General features: G+C 57.9%; 2 protein-coding genes across 6 annotated transcripts; one reads left to right on the top strand and one right to left on the bottom strand.

The window, feature by feature from the left end:
• Nucleotides 1-3: 3 nt before the first annotated feature.
• On the top strand, nucleotides 4-11,895 carry SLC15A3 (solute carrier family 15 member 3). Of its 2 annotated transcripts, XM_024133257.2 has the most exons (8): nucleotides 4-594; nucleotides 3,923-4,212; nucleotides 6,101-6,248; nucleotides 7,700-7,810; nucleotides 8,537-8,705; nucleotides 10,136-10,294; nucleotides 11,037-11,192; nucleotides 11,674-11,895. In XM_024133257.2, exons 1-8 carry the CDS (start codon nucleotides 37-39, stop codon nucleotides 11,826-11,828), a joined length of 1,746 nt encoding a protein of 581 aa, XP_023989025.1. In that variant the 5' UTR covers nucleotides 4-36; the 3' UTR covers nucleotides 11,829-11,895. The 2 variants fall into 2 exon arrangements, with proteins under 2 accessions (XP_023989025.1, XP_028339375.1); XM_028483574.2 differs by lacking the exon at nucleotides 11,037-11,192.
• TMEM132A (transmembrane protein 132A) lies at nucleotides 11,890-24,490 on the bottom strand. 4 transcript variants are annotated; one of them, XM_007108207.4, is made up of 11 exons: nucleotides 24,124-24,490; nucleotides 21,436-21,650; nucleotides 21,023-21,241; nucleotides 19,924-20,255; nucleotides 18,085-18,234; nucleotides 16,823-17,021; nucleotides 16,595-16,738; nucleotides 15,314-15,516; nucleotides 14,286-14,562; nucleotides 13,588-13,779; nucleotides 11,890-13,170 (listed from the first exon to the last, which is right to left on the bottom strand). In XM_007108207.4, exons 1-11 carry the CDS (start codon nucleotides 24,221-24,223, stop codon nucleotides 12,130-12,132), a joined length of 3,072 nt encoding a protein of 1,023 aa, XP_007108269.2. In that variant the 5' UTR covers nucleotides 24,224-24,490; the 3' UTR covers nucleotides 11,890-12,129. The 4 variants fall into 4 exon arrangements, with proteins under 4 accessions (XP_007108269.2, XP_007108270.2, XP_054938212.1 ...); XM_007108208.4 differs by having other exon boundaries at nucleotides 16,823-17,018; XM_055082237.1 differs by lacking the exon at nucleotides 16,595-16,738.
• Between the last annotated feature and the right edge of the window lie 231 nt (nucleotides 24,491-24,721).

Here is a 24,721-nt window from a genome sequence, read left to right as displayed (position 1 = left end):
AGGGTGCGGGTCTGAGAAGCGCAGCGGGGGCCCAGGATGCCCGGGCCGCGCGCCCCAGTGGAGCCCCGAGAGTCCGGGGATCGCCGGCCGCTGCTGGAGCGCAGGCCGCGGGAGCCCCGACGGTGGTGGCGGGCGGCGGCGGCCGCGGTGCTGCTCGTGGAGATGCTGGAGCGCGCCGCCTTCTTCGGCGTCGCGGGCAACCTGGTGCTCTACCTGAACAGCGCCGACTTCCACTGGGCGGGCGAGCAGGCGTCCCGCGCCGCGCTGGTCTTCCTGGGCGCCTCCTACCTGCTGGCGCCCGTGGGCGGCTGGCTGGCCGACGTATACCTGGGCCGCCACCGCGCCATCGCGCTCAGCCTGCTGCTCTACCTGGCCGCCTCCGGCCTGCTGGCCGCCACCGCCTTCCCCGACGGCCGCGGCTCCTTCTGCGGCGAGACGCGCTCCCTGCCGCTGGGGCCCGCCTGCCCCTCGCCCGGCTGCCTGCACACCTCGCCCAGCCCCTACTGCGCCCCCACCCTCTACGCGGTGTTGCTGCTCCTTGCCCTGGCCGCCAGCTCCGTCAGGAGCAACCTCACCTCGTTCGGTGCCGACCAGGTGAGTGGCAGGAGGGCCCGCCCCGTCGGGAGGCCCGGGGCGTGCGGAGGGAAAGCGATGGAGCCGGGAGTCAAGAGGCCCTGGCTGCCAGCCAGCGTGGCCCCTCTCCGGGCCCAGTTTCTTTATTTGAAAGAAGCTGTGGGGTTGGGGGCGTGGGGGTGCGGACCCCTGCGACAAAAACGATGGCCGCAATAGTGATAACCATGGTTGGCCTTTGACTGTGTGCCACTTTCAGTGTTTTAACTCATTTCATCTTCTTAACTACTTAGAAGGCAGGTCGTATTTTTATGTCCATTTTACGGAGTAGGACACTGAAGTTTCAGGACATTTATCGGCCTGGCCGAGGTCTCATAGAGAGCAGGTCGGAGAGCAGGGTAAGGGTAGCTGCACTTCAGGCCCCACACCTTGGGCCCCATCTTTGTGTGTTGCAGGGATCTAGAGGCTGGCGGGGGCCTCTTCCCGCCCGCTGTGCCAGAGGTCGAGTCAGGCCACGTGTTCAGATCCCAGCTCTGCCGCCCACGAGCCAGAGGCACTTGGGCGTATCTTAACTTCGGAGCCTTTTGGGCAGAACATGGCACCTAGGAGAAATTCAATAGCTATTTGTTAAATAAATGAGTAGATACTGTGTAATAGCATGGCTATATTTTGATAGCTCTACTCAGTGGACTATTAGACAGTAATTTTTATTTTATTTATTTATTTATTTATTTATTTATTTTTAGCATCTTTATTGGAATATAACTGTTTTACAATAGTGTGTTAGTTTCTCCTTTACAACAAAGTGAATCAGTTATACATATACATATGTTCCCATATCTCTTCCCTCTTGTTAGACAGTAATTTTTAAAAATATGTAACGTGGGCTTCCCTGGTGGCGCAGTGGTTGAGGGTCCGCCTGCCGATGCGGGGGACGCAGGTTCGTGCCCCGATCTGGGAGGATCCCACGTGCCGCGGAGCGGCTGGGCCCGTGAGCCATGGCCGCTGAGCCTGCGCGTCCGGAGCCTGTGCTCCGCAGCGGGAGAGGCCACAGCAGGGAGGGGCCCGCGAACTGCAAAAAAAAAAAAAAAAAAAAAAAAAAGTAACGTGACTTGAACAAAACCACATACAGTGTTAATGAGCAAAAGCAATGCAAAATTGCATACAGAATATGATTACAGCCATGTGAAAAGAGCAGGTGTGCACAAAAGGGGGAAACTGGAAAAAATTGTGACAGTCGTGTGATCAGGTGCCACTGGACTAGTTGTACTTTTTTCCTAATTGTTTTAAAATGTTCTTTAATTGCATATATTACAGTCAGAAAGGGGACATTTTGGAAGGAATATTGCATCCAGCTGGCATCCACAATCCAGCATCCAACACAATCTCCAGAGTCCTTACCAAGGAGTGACTCATCCAGCCTGTTTGGATTCCTTTGATGATGGGGGAATTCAGTGCCCCCAGGACAGCCCTGTCCATTTCTCAGCCACCACTGACCTTCCTGCAGACCAGGAGACCCCCAATATCTGCCAGTGGGAATCTCTCATCTTCCCTTAATTCTGCTCTTTCATTGACATCCCACTCCACCCCCAGGTGCCCTTGACTTCATTGACCTCCAGAGGGCCTCAGCCATCTACTGCCTCCTGTCTGTCCCTCCTCTTGGTGGCAGAATTGGTCTCTCAGAGGCTCGGCCGCTGGGTAGCATGGACTCTGGGTGGGGCCAGGCCAGGCTGGAAGGCTGCCTGGGGGTCTGGCCTGATCCCTAGGACAGTTCAGAAACACTAAAATGATTTGAGGCAGGGATGGACATCATTAGATGAGATTTGAGTTCTTTAAAATGGCTCTGGTTACAGGGTAGGGAGTGGATGGGGGTAACACGAGTGGGCACACCAGAGCAGTGAGGGGGCTGCTGCAGAATTCGGGGGGGCAGTCAGATGGGGAGTGCAGGTGGGAGGGGGTGGCACCATCGGGCAGACAGCCATACCCAGGAACTGAGTGTTTAACACACTTGCTGATTTCAGAAAGGGCCATCCATCGTTCTCGACAAAGTGGCTGCTCATTTTGGGAGAGCTCATTTATATCCTGAATGGGCTGCCTGGTCTTCCCCTTAGAGTTGCAATTGTCATATTCATTTATATCCAATTAATAAATGGAGTGCCTGCTCATAATGGGACTTATTCAATTTTCTGCTTGAAAGTCTACAGCAAGGATTTTCAGTGAGTGAGAATTCTCAGTGAGTGGACAGGCCCCTCCCTCCTCATCCCCAAGAGGACCCCTCAGAATCTCCAAGGGGATGCACTTTTAAGCGCACCTGTGTGGACTAAAATTTACATTTGGAAAAATGAACAAAATACCTAGTTACCTTTTTCCTAATGCAACTACAGAAATTTAAGCTTGAGAGAATCTTAACTAATGGATATATGTATCTCTGGGTGGAAGGAGAATAACGGATTCTGAGATTTGGGGAGTTATTGAAACGGTGATGGGGTACAGAATCATTTATCTAGAGAGGTGACCTCCAGACATCACTGCTTTTGAAAAGTACAGATGCCCGGGCCCTGCCCCAGACCTGCTGAGTCAGAATCTGGGACCAGGGTCTAGGAGAGGTACGGGCAGCCAGTGCAGTTGATCCAAGCCAGCAGACCGGAAGGGGGCCTGGGGCCTGGCTGTCGCAGATTGATCCAAATCCTGGGTAAAGATTTTCAGCTCTACTGCCCTTGCTGGGGGGCCCAATTTTTTTTTTTTCACCAGGCCAGAACCCGCTCTTGGGGCCGTGTCTGGGACCACTTCTGCTTTCCCTGATTATGCCAACTTTGTCTGACTGGGAGGCAAGTTGTGGTGGGAGCACAGTGGAAAACTCCATTTGCATTTTCAAACTGCAGAGGAAATTTTCAATTAGACTTCTAACTGTTCTTTCAGTAATAGGCACAAATCATATTTAATAATGTGGAACGGACCTGAGACCTTGACTGGCTTTTTTCTGACTATGAAGGTGACGTACAGTATGGATGGTTCAAAGACAAAGGGATAAATCAGCTAGAAATGAACAAAGTGGCACCAGAGACATCTGTTGTGTGTACTACTTAGTGACAATAAAAAGGCAATGTGTGTCAAGGGCAGGAAGAAACAGCTGTGTCAAAATGTCCTGATCATTAACAGGTGACTCCCAAGAGAAGGGTTTATTCATTCATGCAACAAATACTATTGAGCATCTATTTAGTGAGCAGGATGAGGAAAGTGCCAGAACGCCCACCCACTGATCCAAGAAGTGTCTCTGTGGGAGAGGGGGTACAGGCACACGGCAGGGTGCCCTCACACCTCCTTGGCCTTCACTCTCGCCCTCGCCCGGCAGGTGATGGATCTTGGCCGCCATGCCACCCGCCGCTTCTTCAACTGGTTTTATTGGAGCATTAATGTGGGTGCCGTGCTGTCGTTGCTGGTTCTGGCCTTTATCCAACAGAACATCAACTTCCTGCTGGGCTACAGCATCATCGTGGGCTGTGTGGGCCTGGCCTTCTTCATCTTCCTCTTCGCCACCCCCAGCTTCGTTACCAAGCCCCCCACAGGCAGCCAAGTGTCCTCCATGCTCAGACTTGCTCTCCAAAACTGCTGTCCCAGGCGGTGGCACCGATGCTCTGCCAGGTAAGGGGAGGGCTCTGGGGAAGGGGCCACGTGATCCAGTTTAAAGACATTCTGGATCAGCTCCAGTGGTAGCCCTTTATGATGACCAGCTCCCCGGTGGTCTAGAGCTGCCCGCCATGACTGAGGATGTTGATAGAGATCAGGGTGATGGTGGTGGTGTCGGCAGTGGACTAACTGTGGAAAGTATGAAGATGTTAGTGGTCTTGGCAGTGATGGTGGCGGTAAAGATAGGGATGATGGTGTTATTAGCGACAATGAAGATAAACGCTGGCAACGGTGATAACCCCGGCAGTAGAGTGGTGGTTATGAAGATGATCTACCAGTGAAGGTTGCTGGGATAGCAGTCTACGCTACCTGGATATTAAGTATAAGAAAGGCTAAGATGTCAGCCAAACTGGCTCCCTTTTCCATTAGCTGGCATTCAAGGGAGGAAGGCTCTGAATGGCCTTGCACGTGCACGATGGCTTCCTTTGGCCCCTCTCTTCCCTGAGTTAATTGACTACTTATGCCAAGCAAACCTGTCTCCAGACCTTGGACCCAGTTACAGCTCCTGTCAGTGGGATCTAGACGGAAAAGGTATAGGACGTGCTTTCCCCCAACCTGGTGCATTGCTGTATGGTTTTGTTTGAATGGTCCATTGCTGCCTAACTAACTACCCCAGAGCTCAGTGGCTTAAGCAACCACCTTTTTTTTTTTTACCCCTCAAAATCCTGTGGGTAACTGGGCTCAGCTGGACAGTTCTGCTTCTCATGATATCACGGGGGGCTGCAGTCACTGAGGGCTTGAAAGGGCTAGAACATCCAAGACGGCTCACTTTCCTGGCTGGCAGTCGACGTTGGCTGTCAACGAGGACACCTCGGCTCCCCTTCGTGTGGCCTTGCCCCCCAGGTGGCTGGAGCCTCTCCCGGCAAGGTGTCTGGGCTGCGAGAGGAGGGAGCATTCCAAGAGGGAATGTTCCAGAGGGCAAGAAGTGGAAGCTGTCGGTCCCTTGAAGGCCTTTTGGAGGTTTGGAGTCCCAAAGCATCACTTCCTCCTCATCCTGTTGGTCAGCACAGTCACAGCCCAGCTCAGATTCAAGGGCAGGGCGGCTAAAATCCACCTGTTAGTGGAAGAGCAACATTACACACTGGGTGGGGAGGAGCTGATGGTGGCTGTCACACCACACCGGTATCATCCCTTTTGGAATCTCAAAGGATGAGGCAAGGCTCTTGGGCAAGTAGGGATTAGAAGCCTCTCAGGACAAAGGGCAAAGGGTAAAGGGTAAAGGTTGATCTTTCCCGTCTCCTAATAATGTTCCCTCCACCCCTGCCTCTCCATCCCTTGTCCTGTAGGGAGAGGGCTCCCATGTTGCCTGTTGAGGAGGATGGACTCGGAGACCGCGCTGGGGGAACTGGGGTGTCTCAAATTGTGACGGCCTCTCTCTCTGAGTCAGGCACGGACTGGGGCTTCCCTGGTTCCCATGGCACACCCACACTACGAGCCAAAAAATCCCCCAAGACTCTGCTCGCCACAGCCTCTGGTCTTAATTCCCCCAGGACCCGAGAGGCCACAGCTCTAGGATAGAATGGGTCTTGATCGCCAGCTCTGCCACAGGGATGACAGTGATAGTATGGACAGTGGCAGTGCCAGCGCTGAAAAAAATAATGGTGATAGGATGAGGACTCCGTGGAGGGGATGGCTTTGGTGATGGTGATGATGGCGAGGACGGCGAAAAGGATGCCGATGGTGGAGTGGAGGGCGTGAGTGTGGCGATTTCCGAGACGAGGTCTGTGACAGCTGGTGACAGGGGAGCGGGATTAAAGTGGGGCACAATGGGGGAGGTGGGAAGGCGGCCATGGTGGTGGTGACGGTAGCAGCCATTTTATCTGCTGCCTCTGTGGCCCCTCAGAGACCCTCCGGGCGCCCAGCTGCTGCCTGACCAGAGGTCTCCCCAGCCTGGCCCTTCCCCCCAAGAGGACATCGCCAACTTCCAGGTGCTGGTGAAGCTCTTGCCCGTCATGGTGACCTTGGTGCCCTACTGGATGGTGTACTTCCAGGTCAGCATCCCTGCCCTTTGGCTCTGCGGGGACTGGCTCCCCAGGCCCCTCACGGGTCTCATCTCTCACGGTAGATGCGCAGGGTATGTGGGAAGGGGGAGGGGCTCACAAAGTGAACTGCTGCCCCGTAGCAGCTGGGGTGGCGCCTGGCGCTAAGCCGTCCCAAGATTTACACTCTCTGGGTGGTAGAGAACAAGGAGCTCTGGAGACGGCTCTGAGGCCCAGCGACTGAATAAGTCACCCCATCTCTCCGGGCCTCAGTTTCCTGTTAGACTAGAGGCTCTAACGGTTCTGCAGCATTCAGATCCTCCGACTTGGCAGCGGAGGCCCAGAGAAGGTGTGTCGGTCGCCCGAGGCCCCACAGCAAGTTAGGGGCAAGCTCGGTCCCTCGAGTGCTTCGCAACAGTGGTTCCCCACCCTGGGCGCGCCTCAGAATCCCCTGCAGAGCTTTTAAAAAATACAGATTCCCAGGTCCCACCGCAGACTACTGAAAGAGAATTGCTGGAGGAGTCTCTAGTGTAATCCACTTCTCAGATGATGCTGACACCCGGCCAGGTTTGAAACCCGCTGCTTCCCGCCCGCTCCCCAAGGGGAAGGTTGCTGCAGTGAGTGTGTGCGCGGGTGTGTGGAGGGCGGGCGGTAGCCTAACCCCAGCCTCTAATCCCCAGCCCACAGGGTCACTGCCTCCCACACATGCTCTGCAGGAACCTTGTTGCGAGCTGCAGAGGGTGAGGGTCATGCAGGGCCAGCCTGCTACTTGGGGGCGGCGCAGAGGCAGAAGGTGTCTATGATGGGACATGCGTGTCCATGGTTGATCCCTAGTCGTACCGGTGGTCAGAATACTGACATCATTCCATGCCAGTCAGCAAACAGCTGCTGCGCTGAGCAACCCAAGCGCCCTCCTCTGGCCCCAGGCCCTCCTGCAGGATTCTCCCAGAGCCCCCTCCCTCGTACAGCAACTAATGGGGTAACGGCCGGTATGGCGGGGACCCCTGGAGCCTGCTCCTGCTGCTGTCCAGGGCCATTCTGGTGGGCCAGCGCCTACGCAGTCCCCTGTTGTGTCAACCTGTGGGGCTCAGCTTGGCCTCAGCGTCAGATGAGCGCTCCCTGCGGGGACAGCCATGCATTATCTTCCCCACGTCAACAAATGTTTATCCACGCTTACTCGGTGCCGGGCCCTGGAGACAAGAATGTGAGCCAGACCAGCTGGGCCTGGGCTCTGGAGCAAAGCTGCACGCACAGCCCTCAGGCCTGGGAACAGAGCAGAGGAAACTCCCGGGGAGGGAGGAGGGTGGGAAGGTCACTTTTTCCCCCTGAAGCTGGGCGAGGGGACAACTGCCCGGCTGCCCTGGGCTACCGCGGAGGAATGCCTGCCTTGGAGCTGGGAGCGTCCTGGGATGGAGGTGAGGCGGCCAACTCTGTTCCAGCCTCACCTCCAGCTCTCTCGGCAGATGCAGTCCACCTATGTCCTGCAAGGTCTTCACCTCCAAATCCCGAACATCTTCCCAGACTACCCTTCCAACAGATCTGCGGCCCTGAGGGCCCAGGGCGGTGGCTACAAGGTGAGAGACACACGTGTGATCAGCCCCCACTTCAGGCCGGGCTGGGGGCTTCCTCTAAGAAAAGGAGGAAATGAAGCTGCCGCCACACTCCCGTCCCCCAGCGGCACGGCACCCTCGGGATACAGGAAACGCACCTGGAGGCCCAGACATCCTGCCAAAAGGCTCCAGTGCATACAAGACGTCAGGTCAGCTTCACTCCCACCCACTGCTGCTCTGAAGCGGGCCTCACTGCCCAGTTTGCGCCAGGCCCTCAGATCAGGCACATGCGGGGCATTCTCAGCTCCACCTTGCTCCCTCCCTCTGTGGGATTCCTGGATGCTCAGATCCCTGCCTTTCACCAGGACTTTCCAAACCAGTTCCTTGGCATTTCAGAGACTCTTAAAATCGAAGATCTTCAGAGCTGGCAGATAAATGACATATCTGCTACTAGACCTCCCTTCCTTGCCCATGGCAGACATCACTAATCGATCATGGCATTCTTTCATGCTGAGCCCACGAACATTCCAGGCAGCCACTACCAATTGACAGAAGTTAAAGGAACCTATTTGCCCTCCCTGATCTAATCCATCCCCTAGTTACACAGCCGAGGAGTGTGTATTCAGGGGAGGGGAAAGGACTGACTCTGGGTCACCCAGGGACAGTCTGGATGGAGTCCAGGTCTCCGGACTCCAGCCCAGAGCTCCTTCTGCTCTGCTAGCCTGCCTCTCCTGGTTCCTTCTTTCCCAGATCCCAGAAGCCTGGCTCCTCCTGGCCAACGTCGTGGTGTTGCTGATCCTGGTGCCTGTGAAGGACCACCTGCTCGATCCTTTACTGCTGCGCTGCAAGCTGCTTCCCTCGGCTCTGCAGAAGATGGCGCTGGGGATGTTCTTTGGTTTCGCCTCGGTCATTGTGGCAGGTATGTCGGCCTGAGTGGAGGGCCTTGGGGAGGGGGCTGGCCTTTGTCTGGGGCTGGCGGGAGGCTGGCTCCACCAGGGGCTGATGCTGAAGCTGTGGGCCTGGGCCAAGTACACCCTCCACCCGTGGGTGCCAGTCTTGGCTTCTGGAAGATGTGAGCTGAAAGAGACCCTCCTCCTTGAGTCCAGCCTCCCCTCGTTTTGACAGATGAGGAAACTCAGGCCAAGAGAGGAAAAAAGTTTTTCCCCAGTGGGATGTAAGCTTTCTGAAGGCAGGGGATATTTTTCTTTTTTATTCCCTGCTATGAATAATGCACACGGGTGCTCAAAAAATGTGTTGAATGCATTTTCCAAAGACACACAGCCATTTAGCAGTTGGGGGACATTTTTCCAAAAGTATCTATTATTTATTCTCTTCCCTCTTCCATTTCAAAAGGATTTGAAGCCCCTCATAAGAAAGCAGCTCTGGTAAAGAAGGCTTGCTTCTTTGTGACTTAATGATCCTGAAGTTACTTAGTGTCTTTGAGCTTCATCTTTAAAATGGGGAGAGTAATTCATTCAGACCCTGTGCAGAGGCCAGGCTCTACCCTCATGGAATGTGGTCTAGCAGGAGTGTTGTGAGGCTTAAACAAGATGACGTAGGTAAAGCACCCAGCACAATGCCTGGAACACAAGTAGGAGCCAGAGGAATTAAAGCTCAATAAGTAGTACTGTGTTGCAAGTATGAAAACCGAACTAGATTCTTTTTCAGCTACATGCTTTAGTGTATTTTGTCCTATTTCATCCTCACAATAATCCTGGGATCTTTATTCCTACTTCTTGCATAAGGGAACTGGGTCTCAGAGAGGTTGAGTGATTGGCCCAAGATCACACAGCTAGCCAGTGGCAGGACCAGGATTGGAACCCAAGTCACCTAATTCCATATCTGGTGTTCGTTCCACGAGAGCACAGCTGTCTCCTAAGCAATGAAGGGGAAGGAGATAAACTAAACTTGAAAGCCAGGTTAGAAACGCTATTGTAATACTTGATGCTGCAGTAGAGGAGTCATGTGATATCATGGGAATGGGGCTGGCTTTGAAACCAGACACGCTGGGGTGCAAATACAGCCCCAGTTACTTATCAGCTGTGTGACTCAGGGCTGATTGCTTAACCTAAATTTCTCTCTCTTACTTGCAAGAACGCATATTAAATGCCTCGCCTATAACAGGCTCTCAGTTAACGAGAGCTGTTACGGTTATTGAGTGCAAAACCTAGTTCTGAGCTTCCTAGCAGCCAAGGCAAAAAGGGAAGAGAGGGAGGGCCAGTGTTCTTTTCCTTACATGCTGCCTAGTCAATGACTGGCTACTTCGTGAATACCCACTACATGCCAAGCCCTGTCATGGGCTAAGCTGCCTACAGTGGGCCTGACTGTAGCCCCTCTCCCCACCACCAGGAGTCCTGGAGATGGAGCGTTTAGAGTACATCAGTCACAACCAGACGGTGTCCCAGCAGATTGGGAAGAACACATATTATGCAGCACCACTGTCCATCTGGTGGCAGACCCCTCAGTACCTGCTCATCGGGATCAGTGAGATTTTTGCCAGCATCCCAGGTATCCTGGACCCCTCCCCTGCTCTCGCATGGGTGATGGGCTCTGCCTGGTGGTGCCTCGAAGTCAGAGGGCTCCACGGGCACAGCCTCTGGAGCTTGTCTGCATGGAGGAAGGCAGGGTTTTCTGAGCGGGGCTGCAGTCACCCCGTGGGGACTTATCAGCACTGGTCTGTGCCAGGCACTGCGATAGGCAGCGGGGATTAGAGGTGAATAAGACACTTCCCATACCACCTTCCCCCACAGTCCCCCTGGTGCTGTGTTCCCCACCCTCTGTGACTCTGCGGTTGCTGTTCCCTCTGCCATGTGAACTCCCATTTCCCCTTCAATTCCCAGTCTAACTGCCCCCTCCTCCATGAGGCCCTTCTCCAAGGCCTCCGGGCAAAGGGGGTCCTCTCTGTCTTCCCTTTGTTCCTGTGGCCCAGGGCAGAGGCAAAGGGGCAGGGGAGACCCTGGGAGATTTCTGAGGTTGAGCCAAAATGATGTGACGATGATACTGAAGGTGGGCAGAGGGTGAGAGAGGGAGGATGAGGACGGGGCTTCTGTCACTGAAGTGGGAGACCCAGGAGGACGGGGAAGAGGCGGGACAGGGCAGTGTGGGAGCTTCCGGGTGGAGGTGTTCGGGGGGGATGCGCAGGGCACCCAGGGAAGCCAGGAGGGAGGCTTGGCTGGGGGAGGGGAGGGCTGTGGCCCAGCAGGCTCTGCTCCTCCACCAGCCCCTTGGGTCGTCCTTCCTCCCTCTGCAGGCCTGGAGTTTGCATACTCAGAGGCCCCGCGTTCCATGCAGGGCGCCATGATGGGCATCTTCTTCTGCCTGTCTGGGGTGGGCTCGCTGCTAGGCTCCAGCCTGGTGGCACTACTGTCACTGCCGGGGGGCTGGCTGCACTGCCCGGAGGATTCTGGTGAGTGTGGGGGGGCCTCCCCGGGAAGGGGACATGGGTGGAGGGCGACTTGGAAAGGTGATGGCAACTGCCAAGTGCTTTGACCCCAGGCAGATGGAAATGGCACGCTAGACTCAGAACAGGGCTCTCGCCCAAACCTGGCCCAGCGCCCACAGCACGGTCCTGTCCTGAGCCTCAGGTACCCTAACCGTCCAAAAGGAATCAGTGAACTCAGCAGACCCCCAAGGCACCTTCCTGCTCCCAGAACTCTGCCATTCCAGCTAAGGGTCACCTTTCTCTGTGGTACTTATGTTTTAAGCCCCTGAAAGAACAGCAAGCTCCCAGGGCATTGCAGACGCCACAGGAGACACCTAGGGCAGCCCGATGCCAGTGGGCTATCTGCCCTGTGTTTTCAGACCCCACCCACTGCCCACTTTGGCTTCAGCTGCCAGCGCTGGGGGAGCCCTGCCCTGACCTGAATGCCAACCCCTCCTTTCCCCAGGGAACATCAACAAATGCCGGATGGACCTCTATTTCTTCCTGCTGGCCGGCATTCAGGCTGCCACAGCCTTGCTGTATATCGGGATCGCTGGTCGCTATGAGAGGGTGGCCCAGGGCCCAGCCTCCCAAAGCTGTCCCAGGAGGGACAGTGGCTGAACACGGCCCCCACTCCCCCCACCCCGGCCTCTCTCCCCCAACAGACAGCCGCAGGCCCAGCTGGGGTTTCCTTCTCAGTTTATTCTGTACCCAACATTAGGACGAAATGGTTCTCATAAATAAGGGCCATGAGCCCTTCCTCACGACCACGGTCCATGACAAGGGGCAGGGCAGGGGGGGCCTGGCTGGGAGTCCTTGAGAGGGACCAGGCAGGGGACTCGCATCAACAAGCACCAGAGGATGGGCAGGAGGCTGCCCAGGCTGGAGGCCGATGGCGCCGGGCCAGGCGGGCTGGGGAGGGTCAGGAGCTGCCCCGGATCCGCTCCATGTAGCTGCGCAGCTCCTCAGGGTCCTTCAGCCCCATGTCCTCACACACCCAGCGGATGTCCTCCTCGCCTGCCACCAGGATGGACTGCACGGCAGGGGCCCCCACGGGCTCCTCGGGCAGCTGCACTGGGGGTGCTGGCGCAAACGTCACAAACTCTACTCGCTTCCGCCGCCCCCCGGCTTCCTTCCTGGCCAGGGTGCTCGAGGAGCTGGTGGTGCCCCCAGCAGGGGCCTGGGCCAGGGTCAGGGCCTCCCCTCCTCCCCCACTCTCGCAGGGGCAGCCCCCCTCCCCCTTGGGCAGGCCAGGGGACTGCCGGTCCAGCTGGCGGCTCAGGTCCTCCTGGTCGGTGCCCAGCCAGACCCAGTTGTGGGGCTGGGGGGCGGCAGGGTCAGCAGCGCTGTCGGGGGGCTCCTTGAGCTGGTAGCGCAGCATGAAGACCACACCATTGACCAGGAAGATGAGGATGGCCAGACAGAAGACGCCCAGCAGGGCGTACATGCCCAGCTCTAGTTCGGTGACCCGCTGAGGGGCGGGGACCATCTCCTCCTCTTCCTCCTCCTCCTCCCTAGCTTCTGCCTTCTCCTTCCCGGCCTCCTCCTCTGCCTGCTCAAACTTGCGCCTCACATCCCCGCTGCCCCGCACACTGCCTGCCGCCCGCCGTTCTCCACCCACGCTGGCCTCTGGGGCCGGTGGGCTCCGAGCTGGGCCGGATGGGAGGGCAGGGGCTGGGGTGGGAGCAGGGGCCAGCCCTAGCCAGGCGGTGCCAGAGGCCAGGGGCACACGGTGGCGGCCCCGGCGGCAGGTCTCAGGCGGGTGCAGAGCCACATGCAGGGGCAGGCCCTTGACGCCCGCCCCACTCACCACTACCCCGAGTTGGGCACCCCGCTCATAGGCTGGCAGCACAGCACCGGGCTCCTCGGCCGAGACGGACAGTCCCAGGTCACGGTGGTTGTAGAGCTCGGCGGGGGCCAGGGTGTGGTCAGAGAAGGACAGCCACAGGGAGAGGGCCACCTCCTGTCGGGCACACAGACACAGGCAGAGACACGCGAAGGCACGCACGCATGCACACAGAGACCACTCCCACAGAGACAGGCCACACGGAGGAGGAGAGACCAGAGAGAAAACAGACACAGGCAGAGGGACAGAACACAGGGAGAGAGGGGACATGCGTCAATCACCTGTCTTCTACTCAGCCCCGGGGTCTGAGTCATCGGGAGGGTCCTCGGTTAGAGCCATCTAATAACCTCCCACTGCCACACTCCAGCCAGCCACTGCTTGATCACCTCCAGCCGCAGAGAGCTCACTACCTTACAGGGAATCAGTCCTCATCCTGAAAACCCTAAGGTGAAGGGTGGAGGTACCTCCCCTCCCCCTGTTATCAACCCCCAGCTGGAGATGTTGACCTCATCCCCCTGACCCCCCAGCTGTCACCTGCTTTGGGGCAGGAAGGGCTGACTGTGCCCAGCACGTAGCTGTGACCTCCCCGGGGTGGGCAGTGCCCCGGCTTAGGGCAAGTGAGATGCCCATCACTGGCTGCACCCGCAGCTCCAGCACGGAGACCTTGTCATCCGTCACAGCCAGCACCTGCTCCCCCAGGATGGAGTCAGACAGCGGGGAGCGCACCTGAGGGTGAGAGGGAGTTGGAAGTGGGGGGCCTCGTACACAGAGAGCCTCCGCCCTCTGAGAGCCCAGCACCCTCACAGAAGGATCTGGTTTGTGCTCCCAGCATCTGCACAGGCTGCTTTCCCACCCTTGGCACCTCAAGACCTGGCTCCCACATACCCAACCCCAGCCCTTCATACTTTGAGGACTTCCCCCGTTACACGGGCCGCCCTATTCTGACCCAATCCCCCCCCACCACCCCACCCCCGGGTTCCTCCCAGCATCTGCACAGGCTGCTTTCCCACCCTTGGCACCTCAAGACCTGGCTCCCACATACCCAACCCCAGCCCTTCATACTTTGAGGACTTCCCCCGTTACACGGGCCGCCCTATTCTGACCCAATCCCCCCCCCCCCACCCCACCCCCGGGTTCATACCTCCCCAGGTACACCCTGGGCCTTCCGACACTCTTCACACCTGCCCATTAACATGGGAGTCGCCTACACCCTTTTCAGGCCGTCTGCTCACCTCGATGGAGGTGACGCCGGGCTCCCGGCCCACCAGGACGCGGCCTCCCTCCAGCGAGGCTACACTCGGGTCCTGCACGCGGGCGTGCGGCGCCACGAGGTGGGACACGTCCAGCAGCCAGTCCGGGCCGAGCAGGTGGGTGAGGCGGCGGCCGCCGTCCAGCGGGTGGGCCGCGAAAGGGACGAGGAAGCGCACGCCGGCGCGCTGGTACTGCAGGCGGCAGCCGCGGACGCGCCGCTCGGCCTCCTCCGCCTCTGCCGCCTCGGGCTCCAGCACCCTGCGGGGGGCAGCGGCCCGGGGGCGGGGCGTCAGCGCGGGCCCCGCCCCTAGCCGGCCGAGGGCCCCGCCCAAGGGAAGCCCCCGGCTCCTAGTGGGCGCACGTTCCCCCAGCCCCGCTCGCAGCCGCACCTCCGTGGTCAGGTCCTTCCACCTGCAGGCGCCGCGCCCCAGTCCCGTTCCTGACTGGTGCCTTTGCCTATGCATCGAGCCGCTCTCGCCCTCCTCTTACTCCTAACTGGAACTCTGGTTATGCGTGACGAGACCCTCTCTTATGGGGGACACCCACGGTGCTCACTCTGGAGGGCCTGGGAGCTCAGATTCCAGAGGCCTGAGGCCACCTCGTCCTTGGGCTCTGGTGGGATCCCCTCAATATTTACTAAGTGCCATCTTAGGCTTCGAGGACACAGCAGGGAACAAAACAGACAAAAATCCCCTCCTTCAAGGACTTACATTCTAGGGGAGGAGTGTGGAGGGTAGTCAGACCACAAACGAGATTAATCAGAGCGCGTGGTATGTTAGAAAGTGATACGTACTATTGAGAAATAAGGCAGGGAAGGAGGAGAGGACTGGAGGTCGACAATCACAAACAGCGGTCAGAAGCTGGGTGATGGGCAGGCAGGGGGAGAAGGAACCGCAGGCAATGGGGCAGGTTTTCAGACCCCAGCTCGGGCTTATGGCTGTGTCCCCTGCACCCTCAGTCCCAGAGCGACTTCGCCAAGGCCTGCCAGCTTCCCCAGGGCTCCACCTACCCTTCCGCTGGGCCAGGTACCCTCCAGCCTCGGACCTGCTCGAGGGTGGTGTCGGTGAGTTCGATACGAAGGGGCAGCAGCGGGGCCCACACAGTCAGACGCAGCGAGGCCCGCAGCCGGCGCCACCAGAAGTCCACCCGCACCCCCCGAGCACCCCGGCTCTCCTTGCCAGCCACAAACACAGCGTCACAGGCCTCGGACACCTGTGGGAGGGCAGAGGACAGGGGGTGGGCTCAGCCACCCGGGACAGGTATGGACCGGGGGGCATCTCTTGACCCCCCATACCATAAGAAAGGGGTACGGTTGAAATTCATTCTGTATTTTTCTGTAACCCGTGTCCTCGGATTAAGATTTCCCCGTGCGGCCAAGATCCATTCCCCTGGCAGGAACGGCCCTTCCCTGAGTTCACCTGGGGCTCAGTTGGGGGAACTGGCTATTTGCACAGGACAAAATCCTTCTCCTGGCAGAGGAGGGTTTGAATCCACAACTCTGGCTCCTCGTTAGTGCTGGCCTCTGGCTTTGGTGCTGGAGCCACCAGGTACGAGTGGGTAGGCAGAGGCTGAGGGCAAGGCAGACCTATCCATCCGTGAACCCTCAGGTAGGAACCACTTACACACAGGAAAAGTGCTGGCACAGGTATCCAGACACCTGCACTCAGGAGGCCGGAATTTAGGAAATGCAGGCTCTGGGCTTCCCCTCTTAGGGGAATTCAAAATGGGGAACGTTGCCCTGCCTTTTTTGGAACCTCCTGGGTCATTATGAGGCTCCAATAATAATAGTTGTCATTACTTTTACCATTCGATAATGATTATATTGTATTATGGTTATAACAGCAGTAGCTGCTGTTGTTCAGCCCCTGCTCTCTGCTGGATACTGTCTTAGAGTGCTTTTAATTCTTACAACATCCCTAAAATAGATTCCCATTTTAAAGCTTAGGAAACGGAGGCTCAGAGAGGTTGAGACTTGTCCACGATCACACAGCTAGCTGATAACAAAGATGGGTTTCAAATGAAAACTTTCCCACCATAAAGTACACGCTCTTAACTCTCCCACGTCAGTTCATTTGCCAGCGCAGTAAGAACGTGAAAGTGCCTAAGTTGGGGGTTAGGGGGTTGCACAGCTCCCACTTGACTCTGGAGAGAACTGGTGGGACCAAAGCTGTGGTTCCCCTCATGAGGTTACTGGTGTCAAGAAGAAGAAGCTGTTCTCTTGGGGACCTGAGTGGGGAAGGAGGAACGCTTGTGTGCGCCACGCGTACACAGACGCATACGTGCCACTCACCTGCAGGACCTGTGTGTTGGCTGACTCGCAGCCGATGTGCTCTGTCACCTCCACCAGAGCTCCGCCACTGTCCACGGTGACAAGGCGCACAGGGACGTGCCGTGGCACTCCAGTCAGCGGCGCCGTGTTCACCAGCTCCTCAGCCTGGGGGTGCAGGAGGAGCTCAGCCCCAAGCTCTTCACCTCCCTTGGCCCCCAGCCTGGCTGGGAAGAGCTGGCGACCCCTTACCTTGGCCAGTGGGACGAGGGCTCTTATGTCCCGCTCCGACACCAGGATCTCCCACACCATTTTGTCCTTCTCTGCTTCGGGGGCCTGGCCTGGGTACTCCAGCTGCCATGTGACAGGGCGAGTGACCGCCACGCCCCCACTAGTGCCATTCTCCACCAAAAAGTCCACCCACAGGAACTCGGACAGTTCAAGGGGGCTGCTGGCCAGAAGAGAGAGAATCTGAGTGCTTGAGAGCGGCCAGGCACTGTTGTGAGCACTTCCTGTATTCGTGAGGTAGGTCCTACGATTATCCCCATTTTACAGATGAGGAAACTGAGGTCTGGAGGTTATGTAACTCGCCCAAGGTCACACAGCGAAAAGTGGTAGGGCTGGGATTAAACCCAAGCATCCTGGCTCCAGAGCCCAAGTTCTTATCCGCTCAAGATCCATGGAGCCACTTTACCCACCCCTAGAATGCTTGCTGGCTCTCCTGCCTTCCTGGGCCCCCTGCACTCAGGCCTCTGTCTTCCACAGCCATTGGGATGGCATGAAGCACCAATGTCAATTTCTACCAAGTAGGAAGACTCACTTCCCAGTCCTAGAACTGGCACTTGACACCTTGAATAATAAATAGCCTCATGGTTTCCTTTGATCAAGCACCTACTATGTGCCAGGAACCAGCCTAGACGCTTGCTGGGTGGTACCTTATTTTCACAAACCCTAAGGGATGCATCATTATCCCCATTTCACAAGTGAGGACACAGAGGCTCTGGTGGGGTAGGGCGGGGGCATGCTTGACTAGCTTGCCCAAGTTATTTATCCAAAAAGTGTCAGAACTAGGGTTCAAACGGGCTACAAAGCGCCTGGCCTTGACCCAGGCTCAGGGCATGAATAAGAAGCGTTCATAAGTGTTAAGAACTGCACCTGGGCTTTTGGGGGAATATTAATGGCCGGGAAAAAGGGACCCATCTGCTGGTAGTGGGAGGCAGGGTAGCAGCAGTGAGGGTTGTGACTGGGTGGCCAGGATAGATTGTCATCACCTGGAATAAGACTCACAGACACTCACTGTACCTGGCACGTACCTGGGGATGGATAAATAGTAGCTGAATGAACAAAAGATTTTTCTGCTTTGTGCTGCTTCCTCGAAGGAGTCTGCTCTTGTGCCTGCCTACAAGGGAATATGGGGGCCGGCAGCCCGCTCCCCTCGGGCCTCCTAAATCTGCCCACTAGCACTCTAGTACCGTCCCTCCCCGCTCTACCCCTGGTGGGAGGGAAGTACCCACCTGGAGTCTGGCCCCGCGGGCCTGTCCCGGTGGCAGTTGATGAGCGTGGTATGGTGCTTGGAGCCCTTGAAGCGGTCCAGCTTGGCAGTCCAGAGGGCTGGCTGGGCTGGGCGGGCAGCTGTCACATGCAGCCCCTTCTTTACCTTGATCCTGGGGAAGGGGACACAGGTCCAGTTTGTCAGGGGCGTGCTGCAGTGTGGACTGGATCAGAGAGGGACGATAAGGGGCTCCAGTCTGAATCTCCTCCTCGCCATCCTCTGACCAGAAGGACCTCATCTCATTGCAGGTCCTGCCACACAGCTCTCCCCCATTCAAAGACCACTTATGACTCCCCACTGCCCACAAGGTCAAGCCTTAGCCTGGCATCCGAGGCCCTCCAGGGTCTGGTCCAGTTTCTTCTTTGGCTGTGACATCTCTCCACGCACTCTTAGCTTTAGCTGCACCCAAAGTCCACAAGCACAATGCCCTTCATGCCTCTAAGCCTTTGCTCAAACTGTGCCTTCAGCCTGGTCTGCCCTTCCTTTCTTCACCTGCTCATTCTTCAAGTCTCCAGCAACACAGATACCATTTATTTCTTTTAGAAAGTTCTCCCTGTGGCAGGATGAATTTCCCCTGCCTCCACCCCCCTAGCCCCAGCCCCTGCAGCACTCTGTACCTTCATCAGAGCATATAATCCAGTCCATGCCCATCCAGTCCCCTTCCCTACCACTAGGGGTCCCTTAGTGCCAGAGGGGGACGGGGGCTTGCTCTTTTCTGAAGGTCCAGAGTGGAGCCACAGGGCTTGGCATATTTTAAGTGTCTAGGGAGATCTAACGATGATATGAGTGAGAGAGGAGGGCGTGAGAGACAGGGAGATGGGACGGGCACCTGTGAGACACAGGGATGGGACACACACAGACCCGAGTATGGGATAGGCAAGTCACGCTCTGCAAATCCTTGGCAGTAGTAAGACTGGGGTGGGGGGGAACTTCCCTGGTGGCGCAGTGGTTAAGAATCCGCCTGCCAATGCGGGGACACGGGTTCGAGCCCTGGTCTGGGAAGATCCCGCATGCCACGGAGCAACTAAGCCCGTGTGTCACAACTGCCGAGCCGGCGCTCTAGAGCCCCGTGAGCCACAACTACCGAGCCCGCGTGCCACAACTACTGAAGCCCGCGCACCTAGAGCCCGTGCTCCGCAACAAGAGAAGCCACCGCCATGAGAAGCCCGCGCACCGCAACGAAGAGTAGCCCCCGCTCGCCACAACCAGAGAAAACCCGCGCGCAGCAACAAAGACCCAACGCAGCCAAAAATAAATAAATAAATTAAAAAAAAAAAAAAAAAAGATTGGGGTGGGGGACGGCTGGGGGTGGGGCACTTCCTGAAGAAAGGGACACAAAAGGAGGGCCTTCCTATGGGGAGGAGCCAGCTCTGTCCAAAGGCTAAGGACCCATGGTGAGTGCGGTAAGAGGGAAAAGACGCAGATGAATGGGACTATAGGGCAAATACCTCTGCCGGGCATCCGAGCATTAACCGCTCCCAGGCACCGCACTTTCCAGTTTTGAAGCCCTCTCCTGTTTCCACTGCCCTGTGGGCAACGTTAGCCCACTGGACTAAGGAGTCTCAGGGAAGTGCCAGGGGAGGGGAGCTTCCTCCTTCTGATTCCAAGTTCAGGGCCGTGCCCAGTCGCCGGGTCCTGCCTGCTGCCAGGGCAATCAGTGCTTGGCCTGGAGTGGGTGTGGCGGACCCATGTTTTGCAGAGGTCAAGGATTCCACTAAAGACCCCAAGAGGAAGAGGTACCTGCGCAGTCTTCCTGCAGAGGTTCCGGCCTCTCACCCGCCCCCGGGGGCCCGGTGCTCACCGCAGGGTCAGGACGCCAGCTGTGAAATTGTGTTGAAGCAGGAGGGTGGCACTGAAGAGCTGGCCGGGCCGCACGGGCATGTCAGGCACCCGCAGAGTCACTGCCTCATCCAGGGGCACCTCTTGGTACTGTGGGGGGTCCGCGGGGCGCAGCTCCACGTCGCCCACTGGGAGGGCCTGCTCCCCAGGGGCCTCCTCCCCGCCGGGGCCACAGCCCCCAGGGCCCTCGGCTGCCGGCTCCAGTGTGTAGGCCAGCTCGGCCCGCGTGGCCGAGCCCTGGGAGAACCAGTGGGAGGGGAACTCCAGCTCCACTACACAGGCGCCCAGGGATGGCTGCAAAGACACAACGGCCATGGTCAGCGTGGCGGGGGAGGGGAGTCCCGGCACCCAGGGCGGGAAACCCGGAGCCGCAGGGGTCCATGAGAGCAGGGCCAGCACGGGCCACAGGCGCATGCCACGTGACACAGCCAACTGGCAACGCGACTGAGGCTAGGTCTCAGAACGCGCCCACTGGCCGTTCTTCCACCTTTGGGAACAGTCTCATCCCAGAGGGAACCAACCCCAACTCCTGCCCCTAATCATGCTCCAGGACCGCCCTGACGACCACTCAGAATCCTCAGGCTTCTCAGAATCCCAAAGCCCACAGAACACCTCTCTCCAGTGGAATCCTGTGCTAGACTGCAAAAGAGCAGAAATTGCAATAATAAAAGTAATGCTAACAATAATACAAACACTCACTGAGGGGCTGCTCTTGTGCCAGGCATTGCGCCAAAAGCTATTCCTGCACCCATCTCATTTATTCTTTATTCCAGCTCAATATGAGGTAAAAATTGTTACTATCCCATTTTACTGATGAGGAAACTGAGCCTCAGAGAGGTTATGTTACTTGCCCAGAGTCATGTACAATGGACTGAACTCCTTAAGGGGCCCTAAATAAGAGGGACCCGTGAAAGCCAGCAGAGCAGGAATGGAGTCAGGTGGTCCGTGACCTCCAAACCTCCCAGGAGTGGTGAGCCCTTTCTTCCCTACTCCGGGACACCCTCTGTGTCCTCTGGCGGACACAGCAGCAGGGCCAGCCCTGGTGGGGCCCTCCCACTCACCTGGAACCGGCAGGCTCGGTGAGCAGTGCCTGCAGGGTGTGTGGCGTGGAGCCGGGCACAGGGCAGGCTGCCAGGCCCCGGGGGCCAATCCTGCCCTTTGAGGTGGAAGAGGACGCGGGCGTGGGGCTCCGCTGGAGTCACAGCCACTTCCACTGACACGGCCCGCACGTCCCACGGGACTGGCCGTTGGTGTGGCTCAGTGACCCGAGGAGGGACCACCTGGAGGGAGAACGGGGGTGCTCAACAAAGCAAGGGGTGGAGAGAAGCAAAAACTCAGGCTGGCAGGAGAGAGCCTTTATGAACCTCCTTTTCCCCCTCTGGAAAATGGGGAGCACAGATAGGGCTGAGCCACACACAGCAGACCTTGGCTCTGCGTCCGGTTAGCCCAGGAGACCCTGGTGGCCCCTCCTTACCTGCTGAGTGGCGAAGGGTGGGTAGGAGGCCCGGAGAAGTGGCTGGGCCCTGGGCCAGGGCTGCAGGAGCAGAAAGGTCTCAGATCGGGCGCCCAGAGAGGAGTTGGCAGGTGGATAGCGGCCCACCTGCTGCACACGGAAGTACTCGGGGGCATCCAGGAGCTCCAGGGCCGCGGGCAGGTAGACTGGGTCCAGGGGGTCCTGGTCAGAGTCCACTGAAGAGGGAGAAGGGGGAGGGATGGTGACAGCTTTAGAGCAGGCAGGGGCTGAACTCAGCTTTGTCCCGGGGCACGGCAGTGGTGGGCGATGGAGGAAGAAAAGGGTTGTAAATGTCCCATCCTCCCAGGGTGTCGCGGGGGAGTCTTCCCATTTCACAGATGAGGTAACTGGGACCAGGATTTGAATCTACATCCAGGACTGGCTGCCAGCTTCTGAGTCATTCCTTCTTCTGTCTTCCACAGACCCAGGCCTTCCTCATGCTGGCAGAACCTTCTCAATGTCTCCTCCTCCCCCATTCCTGCCCCCTACCTACCTGCCTCTGACATCAAGGCATTTGTGGGGTACAGACCTCCCCAGACAGGGTCTATGTAGTAAAAGATGGTGAGCGAGGTGAGCTTTGTAGAAGTAGAGACCCTTTCTCAGCCCCTGGGGTCCTTGGCCAGACTTGGCTGGGCATCCACCCCCACCCCCTCCTGCTGTATCATCACCATGGCAACCTTGCACCGGTTTCCTGAACTTGCTCCCTTCTACCCCATCCCAACTGGGTATTGGAGTGCAGGTCTAGGATGGGGGAGGGGGGCGGGAACCATAAGCTTGGGGAGAGAGTCCAAGTATTCAACCAACAGTCAGAAGGGCAAAGGACCCCTAAGACCATATTTGGTTTGGATCAACTGACTATTAGTTAGCCCTAAAAACAATAGTTAACATTTTTTGACAGCAAGCTATATGTTGGCTACTATTTTAAATACTTTACATGTATTAACTCTTTCGGGTCTTGTAATAGCTCTGAGAACTAGGTTCTATTAATATTAATCCCGTTTTATGGTTGTAGAAAATGAAGCTGAGAGGTTCAGGGACTTGCCTGGGGTCCCCCAGCAGGAACGTGATGGAGCTGGGAGTCAGAGCCCAGGCACCAACCATTACACACCCTGCCTCTCCACCCTCCACCTCTCTCCACCCTGTGCTGCTTTCCACCGTGCACCCTGTGGGCTTCATTCCCTAGAGTGTGGGTCTCTCCCCCTCTGCTGGGCAGCGTCTCCCTCCTCCTTCACGGTCAAGAGTCACTGTCACCTCCTTAAGGAAGCCCCCCTTGATTGCTTGCCCTCCCACCAGTCCCCTCAGTCTTCTGCACTCCTGAATTAGTTATCTTCCTGTCTGTCGGCTGGGGGCCTTGTCTTACTCGTCCCAGCACCCCCCATTCCTGGAGAGGATGTTCTGGGATCCTGGAGACCTGTGTTTACGTCCTAACTCTTCCTCGATTAGGCTTGGGTCAGTCATTTAACATCCTGGAGCCTCAGTTTCCTCACCTGTAGAACGAGCGAGCATTTAGTGACACGGCGGACAGGGGAGGGCTTTGTAAACTATGGTGCGCTGTCTGGAGGAGGGATCATTGCTGCTGCATGATAGATGTGACAAGGCTTTTCCTCTTCTCTCCGTGTGAGGGGCTATTAGGGCTCCTGCTGGGTCCCCTGGGGAGGGGAGCAGGTGGCTGAAAGCAGCCCTAGAGCCAGTTCGCTCTCAGCCCCACTGCTGGGCTGGAGGACTTGATGGTTTCAACCTCCTTCTGGACCCTCCCCAGCAAGGAGCATGTGGCTGAGAAGCTCCACTCCCCGCGCCCCCCCCCACCCTCAAGTGTAACAGGTGAGTGACTATGGTTCCCTGGGGGCAGACCCTGGCTTCTGGTCCTTCTCCTACTCCATACTCCACTGCCTGGATAATTACAAGATGCTCTGTGGTCTGACTCCCACGGACTCGCATCACTCAGAGCTCAGCTCCCTGGTGGGGGGAGGGGGCAGAGAATGCCTCGCTCTCTGTGGCATCATCCACCTAGCAGCCTCAGCCCACGACAAGGGCAGTCTGCCTCCCACGCAGGGGCACAGGGGAGGCGCTGCCCCTTCCTCCAGCGATCCCCATACTCAGGAAGGCACCGATGAAGTAATTCCAAGGTCAAAGAGCTCCTTGGGGCAGGGGGAAGGCGGCTGCGGATCTCGCAGGTCCTGGGCAAAGGGGCTGCTTCCCGTTCCGTGGGGGCTGGGTTGATGGTTGCGGGGAGGAGGCCAGGAGCCACGGGGCTACAGCTCTCTGTACCGCAGATTAGGGAGCTGGTGCGTGCGGGGCAGGGGGCAGCCAGGTTAGACGTCGCGACTGGAGGGGAAACTCGTGGAAGGTGCGGGGACACGGAGAGGATGGGGGGAAGACGGTGAGAGCCCGGGGACCCCGCTGGCCTTGGGTCAGGAAGAAGTTGCCAGGGTTATGCAAGTGAGGAAAGCCGTAGAGGCGCGAGGCTGGGGGCCAGATCCCAGGGGTAAGACCTCTCCAACCCTCAGGGCACGCTGCGGGGCGACCCGCCTCGGGGTTTAGTCCCACAACTCGCGGGTTCCCGGCTCCCGAGCATCCCTCGCGCTCGGCCTCTGCTCGGGCCCGGCTGCCCCTCGCCCCGCCCCGCCCCGCCCCTCCCCTCCCGCTGACCTCTCACGACGTCCAGGGCGAGGGCCACCAGCAGGCAGAGCCAGGGGCCGCAGGGCCCCCGGGGAGCCGCTGCCACGCGCCCCGCCATCCAGACGTTCATCCTTCCCACGCAAGGCCGGGACTAGGCGGGCGGCTCAGGTGGCCGCGATCCTCCCGGCATCTCCCGGCCCGACCGGGCCGGCTGGGTCCCCGCCGCCCGCCAATCCGCGGGCCCGCCCGCCCCGCGGCTGCAGTTCCCAGACAATGGAGCGGGAGCTAGAGCTGGAGCAGGAGGGTGGGAGGGAGCGAACGCGGCTCACGGGCTGCCCCTCAGCCCCGCCGGGTCCTAGTGCCCTACGGATGCCGAAGCCCCAAGCGCCCCTGTGCTAGAGGTCGGGCAGAAGGCCACCTCCCCGGGGACTGACTTGCCTTTGCCAAAAGGGACACGACGACGTGTTCGGTTCGCTCCCTTTCGGAAGCTCCTGACCAATGAGGAAAAAGCACCTCCTCTGCCTCACCCCCACCCCACAAGCAGCTCTCCTATAAAAGCATCTGACACTTGAACCAGAACCAGAATTCGGGGTGGGGGGGACGTTGCGGGGGTGGGGGGGGGCGGAGA

Source organism: Physeter macrocephalus, unplaced genomic scaffold, assembly GCF_002837175.3.
Source record: "Physeter macrocephalus isolate SW-GA unplaced genomic scaffold, ASM283717v5 random_51, whole genome shotgun sequence".
NCBI lineage: Eukaryota > Metazoa > Chordata > Mammalia > Artiodactyla > Physeteridae > Physeter > Physeter macrocephalus.
The sequence above is the reverse complement of the archived record's forward strand: the minus strand, read 5'-3'. Positions and strand labels throughout refer to the sequence as shown.